Source organism: Mytilus edulis, chromosome 5 (assembly GCF_963676685.1).
Source record: "Mytilus edulis chromosome 5, xbMytEdul2.2, whole genome shotgun sequence".
Lineage (NCBI taxonomy): Eukaryota > Metazoa > Mollusca > Bivalvia > Mytilida > Mytilidae > Mytilus > Mytilus edulis.
In genome coordinates, this window is record NC_092348.1 from 63,428,280 (window position 1) to 63,454,508 (window position 26,229).

General features: G+C 31.6%; 1 protein-coding gene across 1 annotated transcript in view; it reads right to left on the reverse strand.

Moving 5' to 3' along the window:
- The window catches only part of LOC139524175 (sodium- and chloride-dependent transporter XTRP3-like), a 44,759-nt gene extending 20,630 nt beyond the window's left edge, over nucleotides 1–24,129 (reverse strand). Inside the window, exon 1 of the mRNA XM_071318799.1 lies at nucleotides 23,608–24,129. Within this exon, the coding sequence (XP_071174900.1) occupies nucleotides 23,608–23,929 (322 nt within the window). The 5' untranslated portion in view covers nucleotides 23,930–24,129. The remainder of the gene's footprint in view (nucleotides 1–23,607) is intronic.
- Nucleotides 24,130–26,229: the final 2,100 nt, after the last annotated feature.

Here is a 26,229-nt window from a genome sequence, read left to right on the forward strand (position 1 = left end):
ATTTCGTAGGGAAGTATTATTAACAATGTTGAGGTCACCGGTAATAACATGGCTAGCCGGATTATATGTGAATTTGAAACTAGCACAAGTGCAATCAGGAGGTTTAGACTTGAAGTCGTCAATATTGATCTTGCAAGACCTGTTTGTAATTGAAAATTTAGTTGCAATAGGTTTGGTACAGACTGATCTTTGAAATAAGGAAGTATTTTCGATTGAACTAATATATGATAAAGGAAATTGCCTAAGTTGACACCATCGAGATCTTTGTTGGCAAAGGAAAGATTAAAGAAAGACCTTTTCTCTTTTTCATATTTTCCAATGCGAACTAGCTTGAAAAGTCTGTGACTCGCAATATCCGAAGTTATAGATGTAAATAGATATAGAAAGATGTGGAATGAGTGTCAATGAGACAACTCTCCAGTTGGTATCGGTTTGAACGAGGGTTTGTAACAGTGGTTTCCAGACATAAATTGAACAGAGAATGAAGTTAAGAAAGGGGTAATGAATATAGTTTCGTGCAAATGTGATGAATATGTAGCGGCTTTTGTATAAGAGAGGGACGAAGTATACCAAAGGGACAGTCAAACTCATAAATCGAGAATAAACTGACAACGCCATGGTTAAAAATGAAAAAGATAAACAGACAAACAATATTACACATGACACAACATAGAAAACTAAAGAATAAACAACACTAACCGAACCAAAAACAAGGGGTGATCTCAGGTGCTCCGGAAGGGTAAGCAGATCCTGCTACACATGTGGCAACCGTCGTGTTGCGTATAAATGGCAAGACATTAATTGAGACATCATGCAGAGTAGACGGTATAATGACGATGACTATGACTGCGTCTACGTCGAGGAAAGGGGTTGAAAATATTCATCACATTCACCGAGCTACACGAAGGACTAGATAGAATACCTATACAATCAATTTTGTCATTGCAACCATGCATATGGTGTCGCAGTTCCCAATTGTCTAATCCAGAAGTCCTCTTTTTGTCTACGGAGAGGCGTTGCAAGATTAGGATTGATAGAGCTATGATATATTTTTCGATAAAGCGAACTGTCATAGAAACGATGGAATGTTCGGACTGATTAAAATGCTGGTAAAGAATGTCGTTTGCATGAGGTTAATGTCTGATCTATGACCACACATACGATTGTTTAGCCTTCTATTCTTTTCACCGACGTATACCAATCCGCAAAGGTTGCACTATAATCCGTAGACGACATTACTCGATTTACAATTCAAATCATCGTAACTTCTGGTAAAATATAACTTCTTGGTTAAATTGCTAGTGAATTCAGCATCTGTTTTTGTAATTTGTGTACTATATCTAAATATTTATTTTTTTAAAGAGGGTTTTCGAAAAAGAGGTTGACTTTTTTCAGAAATGTTGCTACAAACGCATGCAAATGTACTCCTTCTATAGAGAGAAATGAATATGCCTACGATGCAAAAATAAAATAAACCAACATTTTACCTACTATTGGAGAATTGTTCAGATTACAATCGCTTTAAAATAGGGATCCGAGTAAGAAAACTACATATTTGTCATATGGGTTTTATATCCTTTGGTAGACAATCTTTCTTCAGAATAAAGATTGATTTATTAGATAAATTTGAACAATAGTAGATAATTAAAACTATTATTAATTGTTTTGGTCAGAATCAGTGCAGATTACAAAGCAAAAGAACTATTCGGGTATACTATGCGTTATCTTCATTTTGATTTATAAGCTTATTTTAATTCAACCAATCATAAACCAATGTTGTTGTTTTTTTGTTTTTGTTTTATTTCTACATTTCAATAACTTTGACAAACACTGGAAAGCAAATTAACACTGAGTCTTACTCTTTAGAACCGTAAACAAATAGCATAATATTGCTGAACAAGGCGTTGAACGTGCACCATTCAATCAATCCATTTGACTTTTCAGATTGATGCATTCTGGGTATAACTTTTACTGTTCCTTTTTATAATAAATGATAAATATTATCTTAAAAAGTTAAGTGCATTAAATTTTTACTTCGAATTAATAATGATTAATATATTGCAACTTATCGATTACGCCCTTATTCAGTGTAGTTACAGTATATCACGACAAAGTGTCCAATTCCAAAGGTACATGTGTTTGATAATCTAGCTAAGTCAGTATTCATATGTATTCTTCGTATCATTGTGTGACCTAGTACAGTAGATTAAGCTCAAATTCGTGCACTTTCAGTTTTAATTCTTATGCTATTACGTCACCGTAAAAACTAATTGTTCGATGACGTTGTTTACACCTATTGACCACGGGAAAAAAATCAGTTCGAGATTTGTGTATCATCTTAAATGGCTAACAAGACATATAAATTTTAGAAAATCATTAATATCGTAATATAGAACTTAAATGTCTATATGAATACAAAGGAAAGAAAAAAATGTTGATATCATTGAACAGTGATTTAACAACAACGAAACAAATAACTAGAAGACATGCATAGACATAAATTATGGTCAATTTCGATAATAACGTTAACATTGATACTTTTATGACGTCAGAGTGATATAGCGTACAACAAATGTGTACTTAAATGACCAAACTAAATTACCATATTCATGTATACATTAAATAACCCTATGTAAATGATAGACATGTTCTTTTTACTTATTGTGGAATTTATATGCCTAAATAATGGTTCACGACTACTGGTTGTGGTAATACGTCGTAATGAAAGTCTTTAAGATCGTTTTTATTTCTGTAAGACAGCTTTTCTTCCCGGAAATTGGATGGAAGAAGATTTGTGAGAGATTCTATGTTTTGATATACTTTTTTATGACAATTACATTGATTTAAGCAGAATCAGATTTTTTTTCTTTATTTCAGAACATGATTTTTTAATTATCTGAGAATAATTTCTTGATAAATTAATGAAGATTTGATGTATAAAGTCAATAATTTTGTTGGCCTATCCGCCTCAATTTTATATTGCTTTAAAATAAGAACTATTTAGAGCTAAGGAAATGATACCAATAGAGAGTGAGACTTAAGACGTAAATCACGGAATACTTTAAACGCGAAAAGTAAACTTCTGCAGGTAAAAGTAAATAGTTGCTGCGTCATTAAAACCGTGTATTAATATCATCTTATAGGAAATCAATACAATCAATAACCGACAATTACAACTGACTCAGCTTTCTTGTTGTTCTTGCTAAAAGAGTAATCATGAGAATGCACAAAATATCTTTATTACACTTAAAATAATCAGTATGGACATGAAAGTTGTCGACTAAATTCAAACATCTAATTTTGTAAGACATCGACATGAATTAAATATTCTACTTTTACACAATAATATGAGAACAGTATTCCATTGATAATATTTTTTTTTTTTTGTATTTAACCAAATGTATCTAAAAACTTCACTGTTCAATGTCACGGGTTTACTGGATAATATACGTCCTACAGTGGATTATGTAAGATGAAAAACAGGCACAGGTGCCTCATAAATTATGACAAAGTATTTCAAATGCGAACGTACGGTGAACATTGCTTTAAAATCCAAACACTATGGCTTAGGACAAGATTGGAGAGCCCTAACAGCAGTTATCAAGGATATAGGTAACTTTGTTTAGGAGGAACCATCTGACGAGGCTAGGATTCCTCTCTGATTCAGGTCTAGAAAGTATGACATGGCAATGTATCTGCACTTTTACTGAAGCCTGATTAGAAAAAAATGCAGAATATACATATATATATATGTGTGTGTACTTCTCCTATGTCAAAACATTACTTTTAGATGGCTTATGTTTGTAGCAGGAAAGACCATCTTCTACCTTCATAATCTTAGTATCTTTAATGAGTTTTTACTGACTGACATTGAAGGCAATAACACCACTGCCATTTAAGCGAGAAGTTTGGCTAGCCATTTAGGAGGCTCGAGGGTATAAAAACTTCAGAATTTTTTTTTTTTTCATTACAAATTTTATAAGTGCTTACTTTATCATATGGTACAAAAAACTATTCAAATAAATCAATTCGTGTTGGCCCAAGATGACTTTTAAAGTGTATGTTTCATTGAAAAAAGCTCCAAATTATCTCCCTTTGGTGCAAAAATGCCATGTTTTGGCATTAAAATTGAAATCTCTTATTCAAATCATCGGTGACCTATATTTTTTATTATTATTTGAGGAATTACTGTAATATTTTTTTCTATCTATGAAGAAATAACGCGCGTAGCTGGTTTTTAACAGTGTGCACCACATTTTTTATGTCATTTCGAATAGACACAAAAAATATTACCGTCATTTCTTATAATTTAATTCTAAATTCCATTTTAAACCGTAGAAAACCATAAAAAAACGTTGATGACGTCACGGTCACGTGATTAAGTTAAGTTCATGGACTGATAACAAAACAACGTTAGCCAATCAGAAGACGTGTTACATCCAAAATTAAATTATTTTCAAATAAGCTATATTTAAACTAAACTATAGTAAGATTTTTGTTCTTTTTTTATTTCGATATAACCTCTTTTTCTCCTATTAGTTCAACAGAAAAAAAATTCTCTTACAAAAATGTATACTTCTGTCGAAGGCAGATTGTGAGCGTAAATGAACGGCGACCCCATTTTCTTATTTGATTTTTCTATTAAGTATGAGATAAAGTTCATTTATAGAAAAATATAGCGGAATCCTATATTTAGAAAAAAAAATGATTCAGACCCGCGAGCCCCCTTGAACTAGGTTCAGCCCACCATTTATTTGTTAAGAATGTGTTGGATTATGATATGCTTCTTTATCTTTTGACATCAAATGGAGAATGCTGTCTTGAGAATAGAAGAATTTAAATCGCTAGAACTTCCATGAAGTATTTGCGTCATGCCACAACCATATTTAATTTGTTTAATCCTATTTAGTATTGTTTTGCGTTTGTTTAACATTATCTGTTTTGTTTGTTTCCTGAAGAATTTATGTTTGGATGTTATAATCAGTTCAATGCATTTTTCAATTTCTAATTCAATTGTTTACAAAATGAATAAGCGATAATTCAATTAAATTACAGTTGCATAGTTTGTAACAATAAAGAAGTCATAAGTGTAATGGATTTTCTCCAGAGTTCGCATTGTTGTTATAAAATTGGTCTTGTATCGCTGTTTATAATTGTATGTTTTATTGTCTTTTTATCAATGTTTTTATTTTCGTACCATAATATTCCTCAACCATTATTTTTTTATTCTATATGTTTTAATCAACTTGGCTATATAACGACACAACGTGTTTAAAAGAACATAACTGTTCAAAACCAGCTCAATTCCTTGTTCAATAAGTTCATGGTTTTTCTTACGAAATGAATATTTGAGATACATGTACATGTACTAAACCAACTGTCTAACAAATTACTTTACTCCGCGTACAAGGTATTGTATATTTCAGATGCGCAAAGAAGGACTGTAATACAAGTGGGAGTTTTATTAGCTAGAAACCTGATAAAACCGGGTTTTAACTAACCGTTTTCGTCAGAAAATGCCCCTGTCAAATCCGGAATTTGACATTGTTATGGTCCAACTTGTTCTGTTGGATGATACGTTTTGATTTTTGTTTTTTTTAAAGAGACAACAGATAATGACAAATACATCAAGGTATGGTTTTGTTTAGAAAACAGATTGATATAACTGCCATTAATTGTCAACCATTTATAATCTATGAATATCTAAAAACAGATAAGCCGACGTTATGTTTTACTCTAGAGGGAACCAAAAGTTCAACATTTATGTGATATTAATTCAATGAATGGTAACATATTTTTACTTTCATCAAATTAAAAGTAGGCTGATTTATGTAGTAACAAGTGACAGAAGAGCTTACTGGCCTTCCATTGGATCAATCAAAAAAAGATAGCAATAATTAGAAAGTGCTCTCAAGGTTCGTTGATAACATATCACACATATCATTCAATTACAAAATTCGCTATCTATGCAAGATTAAAAAAAATGTTTTGCTCGTTTTTACATGATTAGTAACTAGATCATCACGTGTTGCCAAAGCATTACAGGAGGACATAGTGAAAAAGAATGTTGCCATAATTCAACCCAGAGGTTTTCTCAGAGGAAGATCTTAAAATGAAAGTCAAGATATTATTTTTAAAATCACAAAAACACGTAATTTTGGGAAATTTTCTGATAAGACAACTAAAATTAAAAGCCAATATTATGAAACGGGAAGATTCGCCTTTTTGCATTGGCTCATTTTCTCTTTGCGCTTAATCAACGCACATCCACTGTATTCATAATATTTACTCCTTATTTCCGGGAAATGTGTGTATACATGTGACATTTTATCAAAGCTATGGATTTTATATTGTACTGATGTATTTATTTCAATGATACGAATGTATCATTTGTTTAATATTAACTGTTTGAACATGTTGAAACAACAATGTAAATATTGCAAAGGCAGTAATAGAAAAAAACATCAAACAAAACAGCAGTTTTTTCACCTTCTCAAAAAATAGCTCAAAGTCAACAGATAGAGATTTCACAAGAGGTGAATACGATCGATTCTTATAAGCATGCAATGTACTGAGAAAATAATTACTCTTAAAGCAAATTATTGATGTTTATTGAAATTCTTTAATATTCTTCGTGCTTCTTTATAATACTAGTTGATCATGGTATAACCTTGGTTTATTCATAACTAACAACAAAAGGTATCCTTAACTGATATGAAGTATTGATGGCGTTCATCAAAGTTTTACTGGTATTGGAAATAGTTTGCAAGTAATAATGACCATACGTATTTGACATTTCTTCAAATTCCTTAATATTCTTCATGATTCTATATAACACTGCTAGATCATGGTATATTAACCTTGGCTCATACGAAAACTGTCCTTGATATGTTGTATTAATGACATATTCAAAAGTTTTACTGGTATTGAAAATGGCTTTGCTTACAAGTAATAAGGATTTTACGTAGTTGTGCATGAAAATTAACAAGCTATTATTTATATTTCTTTTTAGGAGATTGTAATTCAGTAATTATTTAGTCAAAGTCAATCAACAATTTTGCTTTTATGCTTTTATGCAAATGATTTGAACAGCAATGTCAACAAACGAATTGTATAGCAACGGATTGTTTGTGTTTGAGCTTTCGATTTTCTCATTTAATTAGGGACTTACCTTTTTGAATGATCTCGGAGTTCAGTATTTTTGTGATCTTACTTTTTTGTATGCAAATCATGTTTTAAATGATTATCTAAAAATGAGCAACAGAAGTATACGGCTGTTCAACAGCTTGTTCAAAAGCGAGATGTATCATTTAAAGATATATAATGTTAAGTCTTGAAATACATTGTGTGACACTATAATCATCATAATGAAGCGAGAACACTGTTCGCTGCCATTCAATAATGTTCAAGAATACGGTAATATTTGAACTACATTCATCAACTTGTCTTTTAAAAACCTTTGCGTCTGTAACAACATTTAATTCCAAACACGAAATTATGTGAGGTGATTGGGTAAAAGATGACACGAAAGCTTATTAACAAAGAAGTGATGAAATGTATGAGTTATTTGTACGTTCAAAAACATTTGCTCCCTTCTCTTTAAATATCTTGTATAGGTAGAACATCTCCTTTGTAATGTAATGATATATAATCTTTTAATAGAGTGTTACGGTTTTTGTATTTTTGTGGGTTGCTGTAAAACCATTTCTATTCCTTTAAAGTTGTGGTTTCGTTTCAATAATGAAGAAAACAAACAGTAAACTTTTTTTGTGAGCATGAACTCAACACTGCGTGCACAATATGATCAAGTGCCCATGACACTTGGTTTCGTAATAATGTATACGTATGTTCGAGACCTAATGCAAGGCAGTTTGGGATAATTAAAAATCAAAATTTACAATATAGAACAGGCAATTAATTTAAAGGTAAATTCAAATACAGTCTTGGACTACAAAAGGGTATGAGCCACCTTAATGGGATTCAAATCCATTTAAAATGAAAGCGATTTACCTCATTGTATTTTGTAGTAAAACTCTAATTCAAATCATGCTTCAATTTTAACAACAGCAGTACACTGTGTGCAATGCCTTCCGATGGAAAGTCATATCAATGTTTGATTCAAAGTGAATTCGAATAATTCAAGAATTGAATTTCCTTATTGTGTGAATACTTAGATATATGTTACACTTTAATGCATATCTGATCAAATAGTTTCAACAATCTAGGCTGATATGCATTAAACTACTTTTATTAGTTAGTATAGTTAATAACTTATCATAGAACATGCAGAAATGTCCGTCCATTCGGAATTAATCTTAACTGCAGTAATGTTATGCATATCATGAAATACAATATCAGCCAAGATCCTTATATTGGATACATAACATAATAACACATATATCGCCTTATCAAAAGTGTAAAACAAACAATTGACAATGGTTAGGCCCGATGACATGTATCAGTATTTATTGTGAGTTTTAGTCTAGACGCCATTTAATTAACCATCGGGGTGACCTCCAAAGACTACCGATGGTCATATAACCCACTACAAACATAAAAAGGCGATAAATACCGAAGGATGATCAACGAATATAGATTGAAATAGACTTAAATAGAAACCAAACTCGTGCAGTTGGATTTCTTAGGTCTGTTTGATTTCATGTCATAGTTAGAAATTATATGTCAATCATCGTTCTGATCTGTAAGGGAATTACTTTTTTGAGGACCGAATCCGTCAATCAAATAGTTTATTCTTGTTTCACTTTCATTGTTTTATTTTAATAACTGATTATGCCTAAGACATGCGTAACTCATCTCTAGCTGATGTGTTAAATTGAAGGTCACATGAATATGTTCATTTACAAGCGAATAGTTCAAAATTGAAAAAATCTGGATGTGAAAAGCGAATTATCGCTTATAAGCCGGACTTGTTGTTGTCTCAATCTATTGATAACTTTCGAACAGCGGTATACTACTGTTGCTATTTCGAAAAGGCATGTCAACCTCACTTGAATGGAAAAACCTCTGTCTGTATTTTGATATGTATAAAGACAACTCTTTAGAAGATATGACAAGTACATATACAGGATTCGATTGATGACGTTTTGCCATTAAAGTGAAGAAATATGATTTGGGATGTGAAATTCGAACAGTAATATATTTAAACAAAGTGTTTCTGAAAATTGAATATGATAAAACCTTTACTGATGCAATCTCCGTAGCAATATATTACATAATTCATATGGTCAATCTGTAAATTAATCAATCTTTCTCACAAGAAATCTTACAACACACGTTTTAACTTGTTAAATAATAAGAAAACCCCGACATAAAATAATAATAAAAAAACTAATGAATATGAAATGAGAAACTAAGACTTGACTTCTTATGAGACGGAATGATATTTTTCCCTTTTTTGGTAACACAAGAATTACTTTTTGCCGACAAGGCAATGTATTTCCCACACCTCCAATATGACAAATATACTCTTTTTCATTGTACTTGACAGCGCTTTGTTGTAGTAATTAATCAACAAAGTAATATCATTTTACTTATTAGGACCAATGGGATTGATATAGACTAGAAAAAGTAAGAACTCTATTGATTATGATAGACCTGTCAATGGTATAAGTGTTCCCAAGATACAACATTGATATTCACTTAAAAGCTTTTAGATTCTTAATGACAAATAAACAACAATATCCTATTCATATTGGACTTTTATGTATTCTTATAATATTGATGGATTAAGCAAGGTTCGACGGAGAGAGTCATATCGAGAAGAGAAAAAAAAATGAAGGCTATATATTATCAGATTAGAACATGGCGTTTCTCATATCGTATGTGTTATCAGCCCTAGGTTCAATATCAACACAAGAGCCACATGGCTCGAGGGCTTGTATTGACCGATGGCTGATAATACATTCGATACGAAAAATGACATGTTATGATCTTTTTATCATATGCTACAACAATGGAGAAAAATAACAGATTAATATGTTGATTCTTTTACGTGATTCTCAAATAGAAGTTCAAAGAGTGAAAAGTTCACGGACGTCAGACCCGAAGTGAAGTACATTCGAAAAGAAATCTTTCTATCATATGCCACAACAGAGAAGAAACACAGCAGTATGATATATTCTAATATGGACGCGAAAAAAATAATTCAACAATATACATAATGAACACTTTTTGAAAAAATCTAATTTTTAAAGTAACTTTCTAAATTATGTTTGAAACTTTGAAAAAAAAGCATTTATTTTATCATATGTTTATTGTTGTATTTTTTTTTAAATTACACAATATACTTTCCAGTATCTAAATAATTGTTTTGTACCCTACTTTGTAATGTTTTTCACTGAAAACGTACTATTGGGGTTTATTTTCTGGAATTTGCCGAGCATCACTGGAATAACGATGCGATAACGTTACGGAAAAGCATGTGATAAAAGTCTAAGCATGTAATAAACATTTTTTATCAGCCCGCTAAGCATCAATTTGAAAGAATGGAATTAACGTAAATTTAATGCTATTATCATACGGTAAAAATCATATGTTATTTAGTCCAAGTATATGATAATCAAAAATATCAACCAACTTGGAAAATTTTGTTTTAGAGACCCATATTAACAGAATGGTCTTGCAAAAGGGATGGAGTTAGAAGTCATGTACATGTTACATGTGATAACTGGAGATGTTCGTGTGATTTTTATAGCTGCATACAAAGTTATGTAACATTTTTTTATCATATTTCTGTAGAAGTTGATACATTGTACATAACAACTTTTTGTTCTGCCAACGTAGTTAAATTTTAAATAAAAGTGTTTTTTTCCTGCTTCTTCATTACTTGTCTTTATCAACTGTATTGACATATGATACACAAAATTAACAAAGTTTACATATGTATAAAATGAATGATATATATACGAATATTTACAAAAGGGCGAATAACTATGCGAAAAAGCTTTATTCTGCTTATAAAAAACATCTTTCAATTAGATTGTAGTTCACGCATTTCAGAAAAAAATCATTGAGATGGTAAACAAAATTTGAAGAGCAAAACGCTAGCTGCATGTAACTTTGAATTGAACGTTCCAGTCAGGATCTATCAAATAAGAGATATTACATTATAAAGCTAGTTATTATTGCTCCTTATTCGTTTACTCTACTACATAAAAAGAAAAAGATGAAAGATTGCTAAGTGTTGGAGTAAGAAAGAATGTATTTAGGGGAATTTTATGTTTGTGTCTGCACAATGTTTGAAAAAGAGGGTCGAAAGATACCAGAGGGACAGTTGAACTCATAAATCGAAAATTAACTGAAAACGCCTGGCTAAAAATGAGGACAAACAGACAACCAATAGAACACATGACACAACATAGAAAACTAAAGAATAAGCAAAAGGAACCCCACTTAAAACTAGGGGTGATCTCTTGTGCTCCGGGAGGGTATGCAGATCCTGCTCCACATGTGGCACCCGTCGTGTTGCTTATTTTATAACAAATCCGGTAAATAGTCTTATTCGGTTGGTCACATTCATGAAAGGGAAAGGAATTGTAGTTACGATGTAAGGAACATATCCGATATCATAGGTGCTGCGAAAGAATTTGCAAGTTTACATGAACATGATGAACTAATAAACTATCATGACGAAATTCAACATTAATTGAATTCTATCTTTCCATCTATCCGACGAAAAACTTTCATCAAACATTAGTTGTGAAGGAAATCGGTTAGAGATAGAAATGATATTTCTTTTATAAACGTAGCACTCAATTTACAGGGATTCTAAAATAGAAATTGAGTAGACGCATGGGATTACATATGTTCACTAATCATACAGGATTCGATACTTTAAATGCCATACATGCTTTTGAGAATAGTAATTTTAAAGGATAACGTATATGATTTTAACAACTTTAAGGTAAATTCATGATATATAGCTTTATAGTAAACACAAGTCATGATAATATCTAATAACATGTTTTTGAATTGCACAGATAGATTTGTTCTTATTATACTTTTAATGCATAACATCAAGCATCTTAACGTAGTGAGATAAATATTTCAAGTTAATCTTAGATTGTCGTTACATTTTGTCATGCGGTAACTTTGTTTTTAGCTGACTCTCGGTATGGGTTTTATGAATTGATGAAGGCCATTAGGTTACTTAGAATTGCTTACAAACACGTTATTTGGACTCTCATGGATTGTTGTATCATTTGCAATCATCTTCTTGTTTTCTTATTTAGATATTGACTTACATGTAAGTAAACCAAGCATGTTGTGTTTTTTCACACATCACCTTATAAAAGAATTCAATCAAGACTTACCACATTTACGATATATCTCGTGGCAGAAGTTTGGCCATTGAAATAAATACTAATGTTTAATTAAAAAAAAATATTGCATTTGCATGCTAGGGTTCTGTTTACTTAAGCAGCATGTTTAAAAGGACAGAGTCCTTTTTTGAAAAATTATACTGGTAACTGACTGAATGTTTGGTGTCATAACAAATAGTTTAGACCAATTTTATAGTCACAAATATCTTCTTTCGTTTGTAAGATGTTCATTGATTTGAAATATACGTGTTGACAAAGATATTTCAACTATATTGAAGTTTGATACCTTTTATTTCTACTGTTAATAGTTATCAAAGGTACGAGGATTATAATTTAGTACGCCAGACGCGCGTTTCGTCTAAATAAGACTCATCAGTGACGCTCATATCAAAATATTAATATATCCAAACGAGTACAAAATTGAAGAGCATTGAGGATCCAAAGTTCCAAAAAATTGTGCCAAATACGGCTAAGGTAATCTATGCCTGGGATAAGAAAATCCTTAGTTTTTTGAAAAATTAATTTTTTTGTAAACGGAATTTTTTTTAAAATGACCACATTATTGTCATTATTGTCATCATTTAATGTCTTATGATTTAAGTAGAAATCAAACAAAACATTCATATTTACTGTCAACTATGAAGAATTTCGCACATTTTCGCAAATGAATGAAGTTTTTTTTTAATAGAACAATAAAACATTGAATGGCTAACAGCAAAATCAAACATCTTTGTAGCGAAAAAAATGCTGCTTGAAACTGCATCAAAAGGAAATCTCGAATAGCACGGTGTTTATGTCATGTATGATGTATCGCTTTTGAAATTAAAGATCTATATTTAGTAATGTTTTTGAACGACATAACAGTCTTTGAAAATAATCTGGCTATAGCTTATTATCGAAGAATCTAATGACGTATGAGTATTTATCGAACACCTGATGCCGAGACTGTGTAAAGAACAATGTTGACTATTTTAATCAAAAACACCTTTGATAATATGAAAATAGAAAAGTTTATGGAAAATACACATATTCGAGAAATTTTCGAATGTGATTAAGGAAACGAAATCAAAATCATGGTCGACAATATTTATAGTATATGTTCTACAAATGCATAAAGGCTTTAAATCAAATACTGATGACCATAGAATTGAGAAATGGAAACGGGAAATCGGTCAAAGAGACAACAAAACAACCAAAGAGAAGAAAATCGAGGCTTTGCATTGACATAATCATAAATATAGATGTGGCGGTTTTTAGGTTTATAATGCAGTTTTATGAAATCAATGACAAGCAATGTATTAATTAAAACAATATAATTGGGTAATTTGATATGGTCGCATTAATGTCACATCGAGTTAACATATAGCATAAAACAGGTTTTTTTATACGTCGAATAAAGGTTTTGGTGTTTGATGCATATATAGCTGAAATAAATATAGATTCTACCACTATATCAAATGTAATACGATATTTATCAACTAGAGACAGCTTAATTTTCAAATTCAAAACGCAAAGCTCGCCGAGCGTTTCAAATATTTAAAATTTGACTGTCGAGAGTGGATAATTATCATATTGCACAAAATAGGGTGGTGGAATCTGTTTCCCTAATTATTTTTATACGATATGCGGACAATATAAATCCTTCTTTTCGAACAACCTGCAATCGATGTGTTCTTGTTATTCGACGTCATCAGGCATGATCATTTGTTCATGACGTCACAATAGGAATTTTAGAGAAAAGCAAGAATATTTGACGTCATTATCGAATTTTGACCAATGAACAACTGAGATTAAACGAACACTACGTTGATTAATTATAGAATAACTATTCGAAGATTTCAAATAGAGAAAAATATTCAACGAGTGAACGAACAACTCATTAATTCACGAATGCGCGCAGCGCATGAGTTAATTGTCAGTGTTGTTCGGTCACGAGTTGAATATTTTTCGATATTTGAATTCTTTAATTAGTTATTCTTTTTATTACATTGGCAAATGGCTTTTATAAAATTAAAGTAGAAAATGTAAGGAACTGTATCTTTTTCTACGCATTCATAATTTGTTTTGATCCGACGTTATTGACGTCTTGACAACGCCTATTGTTGTATGACGTCAGAGGAGGGAAATAACCACGTTTATTTCACATGTGAAATTATTGGTTTTTATTTCACTGGGAAATCAATGTCATTCATTGCAACCAATGTAATAAAGAAAAATAATCAATAATAGGTCAGGAAAAGGATAAATCGAGTAAGAAATAGAGAAAAATATATAAAGGGGTAAGAGACTTAAAAGGTACATAACACAAATCATGATTGGAAGAAACAGACAATACAATGGCATACAAAACGTCAAAAGTCGGTGATAAACGAAACCCACAGCTTACCATGTGTGATCACACGTCATACAGAAGAAGCTAAAACCAATATTGTTCTACGTGCAGTACACGTCTTGTTGTTAGTGGCAAGTCGAAATTCGGCGATAGATCTCGTGCCTCTATGTCATAATCGCGGGGAAAAGAGTATGAAATTTACCAAAATTCCATTTACTGAGCTCGAATATAAAATTGTGGTTTAATGTATCAGATCATATATCAATTATAACAAGTTATCAAATTAACAGCAATTAGTAAAATGGGTGTGAAGAAAACCTGACAAGTTTAACGTTCTTGACTTATAACACAGACACGTACACATGTTAAATTACATTGTATTGTTTGTTCCTGCATTTATCATAATTTTAAGACTGGCTTATTATTAAGACTTTCTGAAGATAGTTTGACCCAGTGGCATATGTATGTGTCGGTCCAAGGCAGGGACTCGTCTAAATATTTTCTCCTGTTGGTTTGCCATTGAAAACTTGGTGTAGATATCAGATATAAGGTATCCTCATTGAAATTCATTAACAACTTGTCTTGATGATTTATTATTTGTCACGGTAATAGTGATTGTCTATTGTTGAATGCCAAATAGTGATATGTTTGTGTCTATTTAATTAATTTAAATTATTCACTGTTGTAACTTTTCCCCACATCAATTATTTGCATATAAGTGCTTTGTAAATGACATTATTACAAAATGTTTATGAGAGCTGCTGTCAGTTTTACATTATAGGTTTTCTACTTATTATATTAAAAAGATTGTTTTAATGATAATATGTTTTTACTAAAAGGCAATGCTGTCATTGTGTACTCATGTCATCACACAAGTTTTCAATTTCATTCTTAAATCTTAATTTTTGATATAATGAAATAATCTGAATGTCAAAAAACAACAAAAAGAAAAAAGAGATTTACTAAATATAACAGAACAGAGGAATTTTACACTCATCAGTCGAAAAAAACCAACTGCAAACGCCGTACCTAAGAAAAGAAAAGGGCAAACAGACAAACAGTAGTACATAAAACACAACATAAAAAATAAAGACTGAGCAACACGAAACCTACCAAAAACTAGGGGTGATAGCAGGTGCTCTGGAATGATAAGCAAATTCTGCTCCACAGGTGGCACTCTTGTGTTGCTCATGTTAGTACAAACCCAGTGATAGTTTAAGTCAAACTCGATATGATTCATTCGGGAAAAGGGATGGAATTGAAGTTACGACATTCGGAGGATATCCGCTATAATCTGTGAAATGGATATTAAATTATGGTAAACCTATTTGTGATAGCGTCGGTAATAGTAACGAAGGGATGATATTGACTTCACTTTTCGGAACTCTTGGTGTAATAGCTTGCTGGTTTGCAGTAAACCTCTGTCAAAGAAATTCTAAGTAGATGATAGGAAATAGGAAATGCAAGCCCTTGTATATCGTATCAACTGGGAAATATACCCATGATAACTCCGTATACTGGCGCTGCTGGAATGTTGCTACATAGAAATAGAAAGTTGAAATAATAGCTTTTAATGTAAAGTTTTGTTTTGTTTTCAATTGACCTCATTGTCAATTCCTACATTCAATTTAATATATGTGGCATGTAGTATTTGCAACTGACATTTAATCGAAGCTGTCAATCAATTATAAATGGGCGATTAACTATTACGAAGCTAAAATCAACAGGTCAGGGAAAGGATCTATCGAGTAAGAAATAAAGAAACTTATATAAAGGGGTAAGAGACTTCAAAGGTACATAACACAAATCGTGATTGGAAGGAACAGACAATACAATGGCATACAAAACGTCAAAAGTCGGTGATAAACGAAACCCACAACTTACCAGGTGTGATCACAAGTCATACAGAAGAAGCAAAAACTAATATTGTTCCACGTGCAGTACACGTCGTGTTTTTCGTGGCAAGTCAAAATTCGGCGATAGAACTCGTGTCTCTATGTCATAATCGCGGGGGAAAGAGTATGAATTTTACCAAAATTCCATTTACTGAGCTCGAATATAAAATTGTGGATAAATGTATCAGATCATGTATCAATTATAACAAGTTATCAAATTAACAGCAATAAGTAAAATGGGTGTGAAGAAAACCTGACAAGGTTAACGTTCTTGACTTATAAGACAGACACGTACACATGTTAAATTACTATGTATTGTTTGTTCCTGCATTTATCAAAATTTTAAGACTGGGTTATTATTTAGATATTCTAAAGATAGTTTGACCCAATGGCATATGTATTTGTCGGTCCAAGGCAGGGACTCGTCTAAATATTTTCTCCTGTTGGTTTGCCATTGAGAACTTGGTGTAGATATCAGATATAAGGTATCCTCATTGAAATGAGTTGTCTGTTGCCTTTGATAAACGTAGGATGGGGTCAAGGATTTCGTTGGCCTTTTAGTACAAATATATCCACATAAATTCAGAAAAAAAAAGGACTGGTAAAAACAGATATGTTTTACTGCTACTATAACATTCTTAAATAAATGAATAGAAATTTGTACTTTAATACACAATGATACTTATATAATATCTCTAACCAACTTTGTGTTTTTCTTTTCTTTGAATAATCTGGAAAATCACTGATTTGTCTAAATAAAGCAATCAATTAATTTACGATTCGCAACGTCATTTCAAAATTAGGCTAACTGGTAAACCACAGAAAAGAAAAATTTAAACCATGATAATTGCGTTTTACGTCACTCAATGTTAGAAGTTGCTAATAAAATTCCTATTTTAAACGGCATTTATCTTTCTTTTAAAATCTTAACAAGATTTTAAAAAGGTTAATTTTGCGATAAGGAAACAAAATGAATGATTCCGGTACCACGTGGAAAATTCATTTCAATTAACACAGATTTGAATTGAAAACTCGTGACATGCAATAAATTTTCATAATAGAAAACCCCGGATGTAATTGTGAAAGAACAACATTAAAACGCCCAAATATACTTCGTCATAGTTTCTAAAATTGTTCAATTTGTTCAATTGAAATATAATCCATCTAATTATAACATTTTAAATTTTAATCCTTTAAAACGTTCATATCATTGACATAAATACATGTAGTTCTAAAATATCTAAATTTAATCTAATTAAGAACATCTTGAAAGGTATTCATTTCGTAAATCACTGAGATGATAGGGCTAAAGGATACTAAGGGGGATCAGGTTTGATTTGTGCTCTATTTACACGATGGTATACATCAATATTGAGTTGTTATCTATGAATGAGTTACACGAGGTCAATTGCATTGGCGTTAACGACGTCACCGAACAATAGGTTCTGACTGACACATATTAACAGAAGTTTTGTGACATTATTAATCTACAGGAATGAGCACGAATTATATAGTCGTCTTTACACAGACGTACAGCTAATATAGGTCACTTTTCACATATGAAGTATATCAATAGGGTGCTATTTCATCAAGGTTATATATCAGTCATGGATCGTACATATATGCTAGTATACACTTTCATCTTCTGATAAGATGCCTGTCTATTATAGTCTAGTCTGCTGGGATTTAATTAATAGTTATCCCACACTGACACACCAAGTCCGAATGGGATAACTATTTTACATCCCAGCTGTTTTAGATTAGACGAAAAACCATTTACAATTCATAAAATCTAGTTTAGAACGTCACACAACCGTTATAATATACTTTATACATTAGTATATGATGTATACCCTTCATGGTCCCCGAAAATGATGAGAATCAAACAATGTCGACTTGCCCCACTTGCCAATCGGCCCATACTATATCGCTCCAATCTTGTTTACTGACTCGTCCCACTTTTGAAAAAAATGTAAAATCAAATTGAACAATCAGTCTGACAACTCACTTATTAACGAAAAAGGTTTAAACCCCACTGAATAATGGTCTGCCAACTCGCCCAACTTATAAAAAGATCTTGCTTCCTTTAAGTATGTTAAATTACTGTCGTTTCGTATCCAGTCGTCAAAGTGTAATGGAATGTGTCGTGGCTTGATATGCTAAAGGTCTTGAGTTCGAATCCCAGCATCTACACTGGATTTTTTCTACGTGAGTTTTGATAGAATGTCTTTTCCGTATAATTAATTATAAGTTTTATAGCGGATTTCACATTCCCGCCAAAATGTTACAGAACAAAGGAAAGCATGCATAACAAAGAAACTCAAACTGGGGTGATCTGGTAGGGGTGATCCGGCTCAGATCACCCCTGTTAGATCAAAGGAGCTGGGATGTAATTTATATGGACGACCGCATGAGTTTTATGAAACATTTATCAACACAAACGAAATAATCTGTTGGTTGTCACCGACTGTACATATAAAACGATTGAAAACAATATATATAAAGTTTTGCATTGAGATATATTTGTTTCGAAATTTTAAGTTCATGAAATATATTAAATGAATGCCAATATGATAAATTTCACTATTCTACAGTAGTTAATATACGCATGTGCAAACAAATTGTATTGGATTTAGAGCGTGGGTTTATTCATAAAGCGACATAAGCACGTCATGTGTAATCCATGAATAAATCCGAGCAATAAAAAGATTATATCTTTACACCGAGTCTAACATAACATGTCTTCTCTTGGGTCATTTTAATTTCAATATTTGAAATGTAAGGTTTGCTGTAAAGATATTAAGATAAACACGATTTATAGGATGATAGGAAATATCACAACGCGTGAGGTACGTCGACGGTGGTATTTTTTAACCTGATGGATTTGAGACGATGACATTAGACAGTAGACATTAGACATCATTTCAATATACCAATCATTGGCCCTTGTTAGGCAAGACACAAAAACCTCATGATACAATGATTGTTATGAAATATTAGTGAAATATACATTACATAATACACAAAGTAATAAAGTGATAATATGAGCAATGTAGAGTATAATTATGGTAAGAGGCATCAAGTGTAATGAGGCTAATTTAATATTAGAAGAATATGATATAAAGTTATTAATGAGAAAAAAAAGTAAAAATAGAACCAGAAATATAGTAGACAAGCCCTATCTTTCTTTTCGTTAATCAACAAACAGATTACATTAACTATTTGGGACGTCTTCAGGGATGGTCACTTTTTTCGAGACGCTACAATTATAGCGAAATTGGAGGACATTTAAACCAAACATTTTGATGTCCTAATTAATTTTGATTTTTTGGGGAATTGAGTTTTCCCGAGATTAATTACTAAACAAATCATTCAAGTTAAAGGAAAGTATGAATTAAAAAGGAATTATACAAATATAGATTCTACCTAACCGGTAATCAAACGACATTTCTCCTATCAAGACATTAATTTGTATCAGTGTAAACTGTAACTGTCGATAGAGGAGAACTATCTTGCCAGAGTTATACGATGGTGTAATCTGTCCGTTACTGAAAACAGTATGTAGCTCTCTCGATATCTTTTGGGTATACAGTGAAACCTGTTTAAACCGAACCTCTTCGGGACTTAAGATTTTGTTCGATTTTGGCCGAATTTCAGTATCATCAGGTTCACAACGCATACAATTAGATATGATGGTGCTTAAAAACATGTTTGGTTTATACAGGTTTTCGGTTTATTCAGGATTCGTTTTAGCCTGGTTTTACTGTATTTGTCGTTTGGTTGGTGTCATATCGACGTAATATACCTAGCATCTCTATTTGTGTACTTCTTTTTATAATGTTGTGACCATTGTTATATAATAATTTGTTTGTGTGTGTGTTGCATTCTGGTGTTGTGTCGAGGTGTTGACATGAATATCAATTATATGGTCATTTTTATAAATTTTCTGTTTACAAAACCTTGAATTTTTCGAAAAACTGAGGATTTTCTTACCCCAGGAGTAGATTACCTTAGCCGTATTTGGCATAACTTTTGGGAATTTTGGATCCTCAATGCTCTTCAACTTTGTATTGATTTGGCTTTTTAACTATTTTGATCTGAGCGTCACGGATGAGTCTTATGTAGACGAAACGCGCGTCTGGCGTATAAAATTATAATCCTGGTACTTTTGATAACTATATATTCTCTTCTAATATTTGATGTGTTGCCCTCAGTTTTAGTTTAGTAACCCGAATTTGTTTTTTTCTCAATCGATTTATGAATTTCAAACAGCGGTTTTCTACTGTTTCCTTTATTTTTTGTAGAGTTCTTAAGCGTTGATCGTGTGCACATATTTAATAAAAAGCGCAGAAACTAAATCTGTTACGGTTCAAGCTAATTCACCCCTGGCAAATAAAAGTATACTGGTACTTCATTATTATAATATCATAAAATGTTTAATTTGTATGAAATAAAAAAAAAATAAGCTTAAGTTGCCTGCAAGTTTGTTTGTTTAGCTATAATCACCGCATTTTATAATTGTTCTAGACACAATTTATTGAACAAGTAGTTGGCAGTGAAATGATGGTCACGTAAAATGTTGAGATTATTTGTAGATCTTGACATGATTGTTGTTATTTACTCTAAAACTGTATGTAGCAATTTTTTTTGTATTGGTGATTTGGTGTCTCATTGATATTGATACAAAAATTTCTAATACTTTTAACAGTTCATGTGACGGTATCTTTTTTTTAATCAAGACTATCCTGAAGAGTTATTGTATAATTATGATATTTAAAGAATAATGTGTTTTGTATAATTCATAATAGTAGTAAAAAGTAAAAACACAAAAATACTGAACTCCGAGGAAATAGACAATTTGTTCTCCTCACTATTTGAATAATGGGAACCTCAATATAATATTTGTAAATAACTATAAGCGTTTGTCTCTCTGTGATGATATATCTAAATAAGCCAATTGCCATTAATATTTATTCTAGCTCAACATTCACTCTAGATAGATTGTTTAATTAAGGGAAGTGCTCACGCTTGTAGTCTTTGGATTAATCAAAGGAAAAAAAGAATAATTTCTCAATCATGAAAATCCTGCTTCACTTAACAATAATACAATAACGTAATATCCTATTACATGATAAAAAAAATGCACGAGGTCATGTTTTTCTCTGGCTGTTTATGACGTCTTTACACTAAATCCATTGGATGTTGGATGTGTACGGATTGATAGTTTAGTCTTAGATGCATGATTTTTTTATTAGTTGTTAGTGGCTTTGAACTAGCTGTCAGATAACTGCGAGTACTATCAGATCTGTTCATTGTGTCTTTTTGTGTCGGGATGTATAAGTACCGGGCCACGTCCACTTGTATTTTTGTCCATCTGATGAGTTAAGCCTTTTTCAACTGATTTTTATAGTTCGTTCTTATGTTGTACTGTTATACCACTGTCCCAGGTTAGGGGGAGGGTTGGGATCTCGCTAACATGTTTAACCCCGCCACATTATTTATGTATGTGCCTATCCCAAATCAGGAGCCTGTAATTCAGTGGTTGTCGTTTGTTTATGTGTTACATATTTGTTTTTCGTTCATTTGTTTACATTAATAAGGCCGTTAGTTAGTTTTCTCGTTTGAATTGTTTTACATTGTCTTATCGGGGCCTTTTATAGCTGACTATGCGGTATGGGCTTTGCTCATTGTTAAAGGCCGTACAGTGACCTATAGTTGTTAATGCCTGTGTCATTTTGGTCTTTTGTGGATAGTTGTCTCATTGGCAATCATACCACATCTTCTTTTTTATATTTCCAACTATTCGCGATGTTCATTATTGTTATTTTTTTCAATATAAAAAAAAAATCTGTCAAAAATAGTTTTCTGCTTTTGATTGTAGTTAGCAAAAGACAATAACAATCAAAACCAAGGAGTAAACAAAGACTAAAAAAAACCAAAGGACATTAACATCAGCAGATATAAATAATAAATAAGAAACAACACGAACTCCACTAACAACCGGGAGTGAAATCAGGTGATCCGGAAGGGTAAGCATTTTCTGTACCGTATACGGCACCCGTCGTATTTTTCTTCGTTCAGTTCGGTAATGATGGAAGGTTATTATGACTGAGGAAGAATATCAGGTATGATTTCTGACACACTTTTGTCAAAATGGTCAATCAGCTCATGATGGCGACCGTAAAATTGCTTGAGTGATGAACTTAATTTGATTGATTCATAGCCACTTTTGAGAAAGCAGTATTCCTCTTTCAACAAAATCAACGTACTTTGAGCTAGCTCTAGAGTAACGTATTTATCGAGACACATACACTCCATATGCTGGTGCCGCTGGTATGTTGCTACACAGAAATGGAAAGTTAACTATAAGAAAATTAAAATCCTCGCGTTTGTCATAAATTTTGGTATTCAACCTACCATCAATAGTCATTTCGAGAAAAAGTTCTAAATACGAAGCAGATTTATCTGTGTCGGTATTATCTTTAATTTCAAGTTCACTTGAAATTCTTTACCCCCTTTTTTCAACTCAAAATCACCAATTGGCACAGTTCAACCTTTTGGGACAGGACACCATTGAGGCAATAATAAACTATTAGACGAAGCAGATTCTGCAACACTATGGACAAAGCGAAGAGAGAGGTGAACGATACAAAATGAATAATCAACCTTATAAGTTGTAAATAAACTAACAATGTCAAAAAAGAGAAAATAACCAGAAAACAAGCAAATTGTACAAAAAATACAACTTAGAACACTAAATTTAGCTACAAGAACCCCACTTAAACTGAAAGTGTTCCGAAAGGAATGACAAACACGAATAATAGTAATAATCGTGAAAAATTTAATGGTTCATTCTATTTGCAGTTTAACATTTAATTTACTCAAAATAAAGAATGAACATGGGGAATGTGTCAAAGAGACAACAGCCGAAGTCGACCATTTGGTCTTCAAAACGAGAAAATCCCACAGACAGAGACGATCCTCAGCTGTTCCCTAAACAAAAATGTATCTAAATTAATTTTTATGTAAAGTTACTCACCACCGCCATTTTTCTGAGTAAGGTAGGGAAAACGCCATACATTTCCTAGGCCAACAGCATATCCAATTAAAGAAAGCAAAAATTCTGCCCGGTTTCCCCATGTCTCTCTTTCTTCTCCAGTATGACGATTTATTTTCTTTTCTAAATCTATCTTTAATAAGTTTGCAGTAGAAGCCTCTGGTCCGACACTTAGTGTACTGCCATACGAAGTTCCCGGGCTAGGAAGATGGAGAGAAGTTTTAGGATCATTAATAGGCGACGAATCATCAGGTGACACTAACAGACTATTCATTTCAATTTTATCTTTGACTGGTTCCGCCATTTTCCTCTATTTTATAAAACAACTTTTGCAAAACTTATTTTCAATTATAAGTAAATGAAAATTCAATCCATTTCTTTGACTAAAATCACAACTATATATGTAAATCAATAGAAATCCTAACTAAATTAGACGAATCGATGCCATCAAGGCTTACCACGTGTTGCTGACGAGCAGGTATCGAGCGATGCTATTCTCAGGATAAAATACAAAAGGAATTTATTGTAATGACGTTAACATTGGAAGAATAATTACTAAGACTATAGAAACAACAAAAATCAATCATCATAACTGACTTGTCTGGAAAAAATATAATGATTTGACTTTATTTTTTTAGCAGGACAGAAGATTAAGACTGTCAGTCGACATTGTTGATAATTGCTCTGTACTAAGTATAAGTCTTCTTAACTTTTTAAGTACTAGCTAGGTGAAATTGACCGAATGTGCCCTGAACAAGGACGCATGTACCAAAACTGACTTTATTCTTGCACAACTGAAAACAGCATTAACTTTTCAGAATAAATAATTAATAATCTTATATCAATAATTAAATCTATAGAAAACCAAAAAAACAAGTGTATCATTTATCAAAACACAGACACGTGTAGTAGTTTAAGTCAAAGAGACGATATTGCATTCCCTATTGTCAATTTTCCTTTTTGGAGAATGATTCTTGGCATTCTAACTGTGCGAACATTTCCCAGCTCGTTCTCTATGCTAGTAGTGAAGTGAGGTTTTATATTTCAATGAACGACTCTTTTTATAAATAAATTATCAAATCAGATATTTCGTTAATCCAAATTACTTTTAAATTTCCTTTTAATATTTTATAGACACACACATGGTGTTTTTAGTTCGTCTGTGACTATAAAAGGTTATACCAAAAACCTTTTCCGAAATTACAAAACAAATTACTTGGGGGAATAAAGACATTAAATTTAATAACAAAAATTTGATAAAAGGTAATTTGATTTATAAATGATATTTTAAATGAAAATGAGGAAATTTCACAAGATATAATTTTGCAAAACATTGAAAATGAATTCAACTGGATAGCTGAGTTGACATCCCTAAAAACCGCAGTTCCAAAAGATTGGTTACAATGTATTAGATTGGAGAAATCAACGAGAAGTATCGTTAATGTAAAAAGACATTATTTGTCAATAAGTGGTAATTTATTGACATTTCTTTTTTGTCAAATAAGTTATTATATAACAGATTAGTAAAGAAAAAAGTTGTGAAACCTATTGGTATAAATGTATGGTTAAATGTATTACCATTACAGACAGAATTTCATTTGAAGCCATTGTACAACTTTATTTTTTACTATTTAGATGACAATAAATTGAAGATGTATCGATGGAAACTTTTACAAAGCATTTTACCTACTAAAAAGTTATTATTTAGATGGAAGGTAACAGACAATGATTTATGTAACAAATGCTTTACTGAAGAAGATTACCAACATTTTTTAATCCATGTTCTTTTTACACGATTTTTTTGAGAAAAATTCATAATTTATTGCAAAAAGTAAAATATAGAAAAAGATTTCACATTGAAAGATATTGTTTTTTTGGCTATAAAATATCTGATAAAGATTAATTTGACTTTAACTATTTTATTACTATTATTGGCTTTTCAATTTACAAATCCAAATATCATGTATCTGATCAGAGAATGAAAAGACATGATGTGAATTTACAAAACGAATGAATTATTCAAAGAAGTTAAAAGAAGATAAATCTTTAGTTAATGTTAAGAAACATTTATTAGATTGATGTTTTATTTATAGATTATTACATGGCATTTTTCATATTGCCCTGGTATCAGCCCTAGACTCCCATATCAAGGCAGAGGGCTTTAGCCCGAGGGCTTGATATGGGTCGTGGGCTGATACCAGGGACCATATGAAAAATGACATGTAATAATCTATTTATCACATATTTTTAAGCAAGAGAAAACAAATAGCTTACACCAAATTATGTTTGATATTTCATCAAAAATCAAAAAGATATTTAACGAAAATAAAATAAAAAATGTATCACTGTGAGTTTAAAAAAGTTCGTATCACAGTAGGTAAACAACGTTTTGTGAAAAGTTTCAGAAATGATTAACAATAAATATATTAATTCTAAGAATTGCAAATATTAAACGACTTTAAAATGTTACATTACAAATGTTAAAAATGCTTAAGAAGAATCCTATATCGCTACTCATTCCAGTGTGGCGTCATATATTTTATAAATTCTTTATGACGTCAAAATTTTACGGGAACTTTTGTGATTTTCACTGTTGATTTCTAC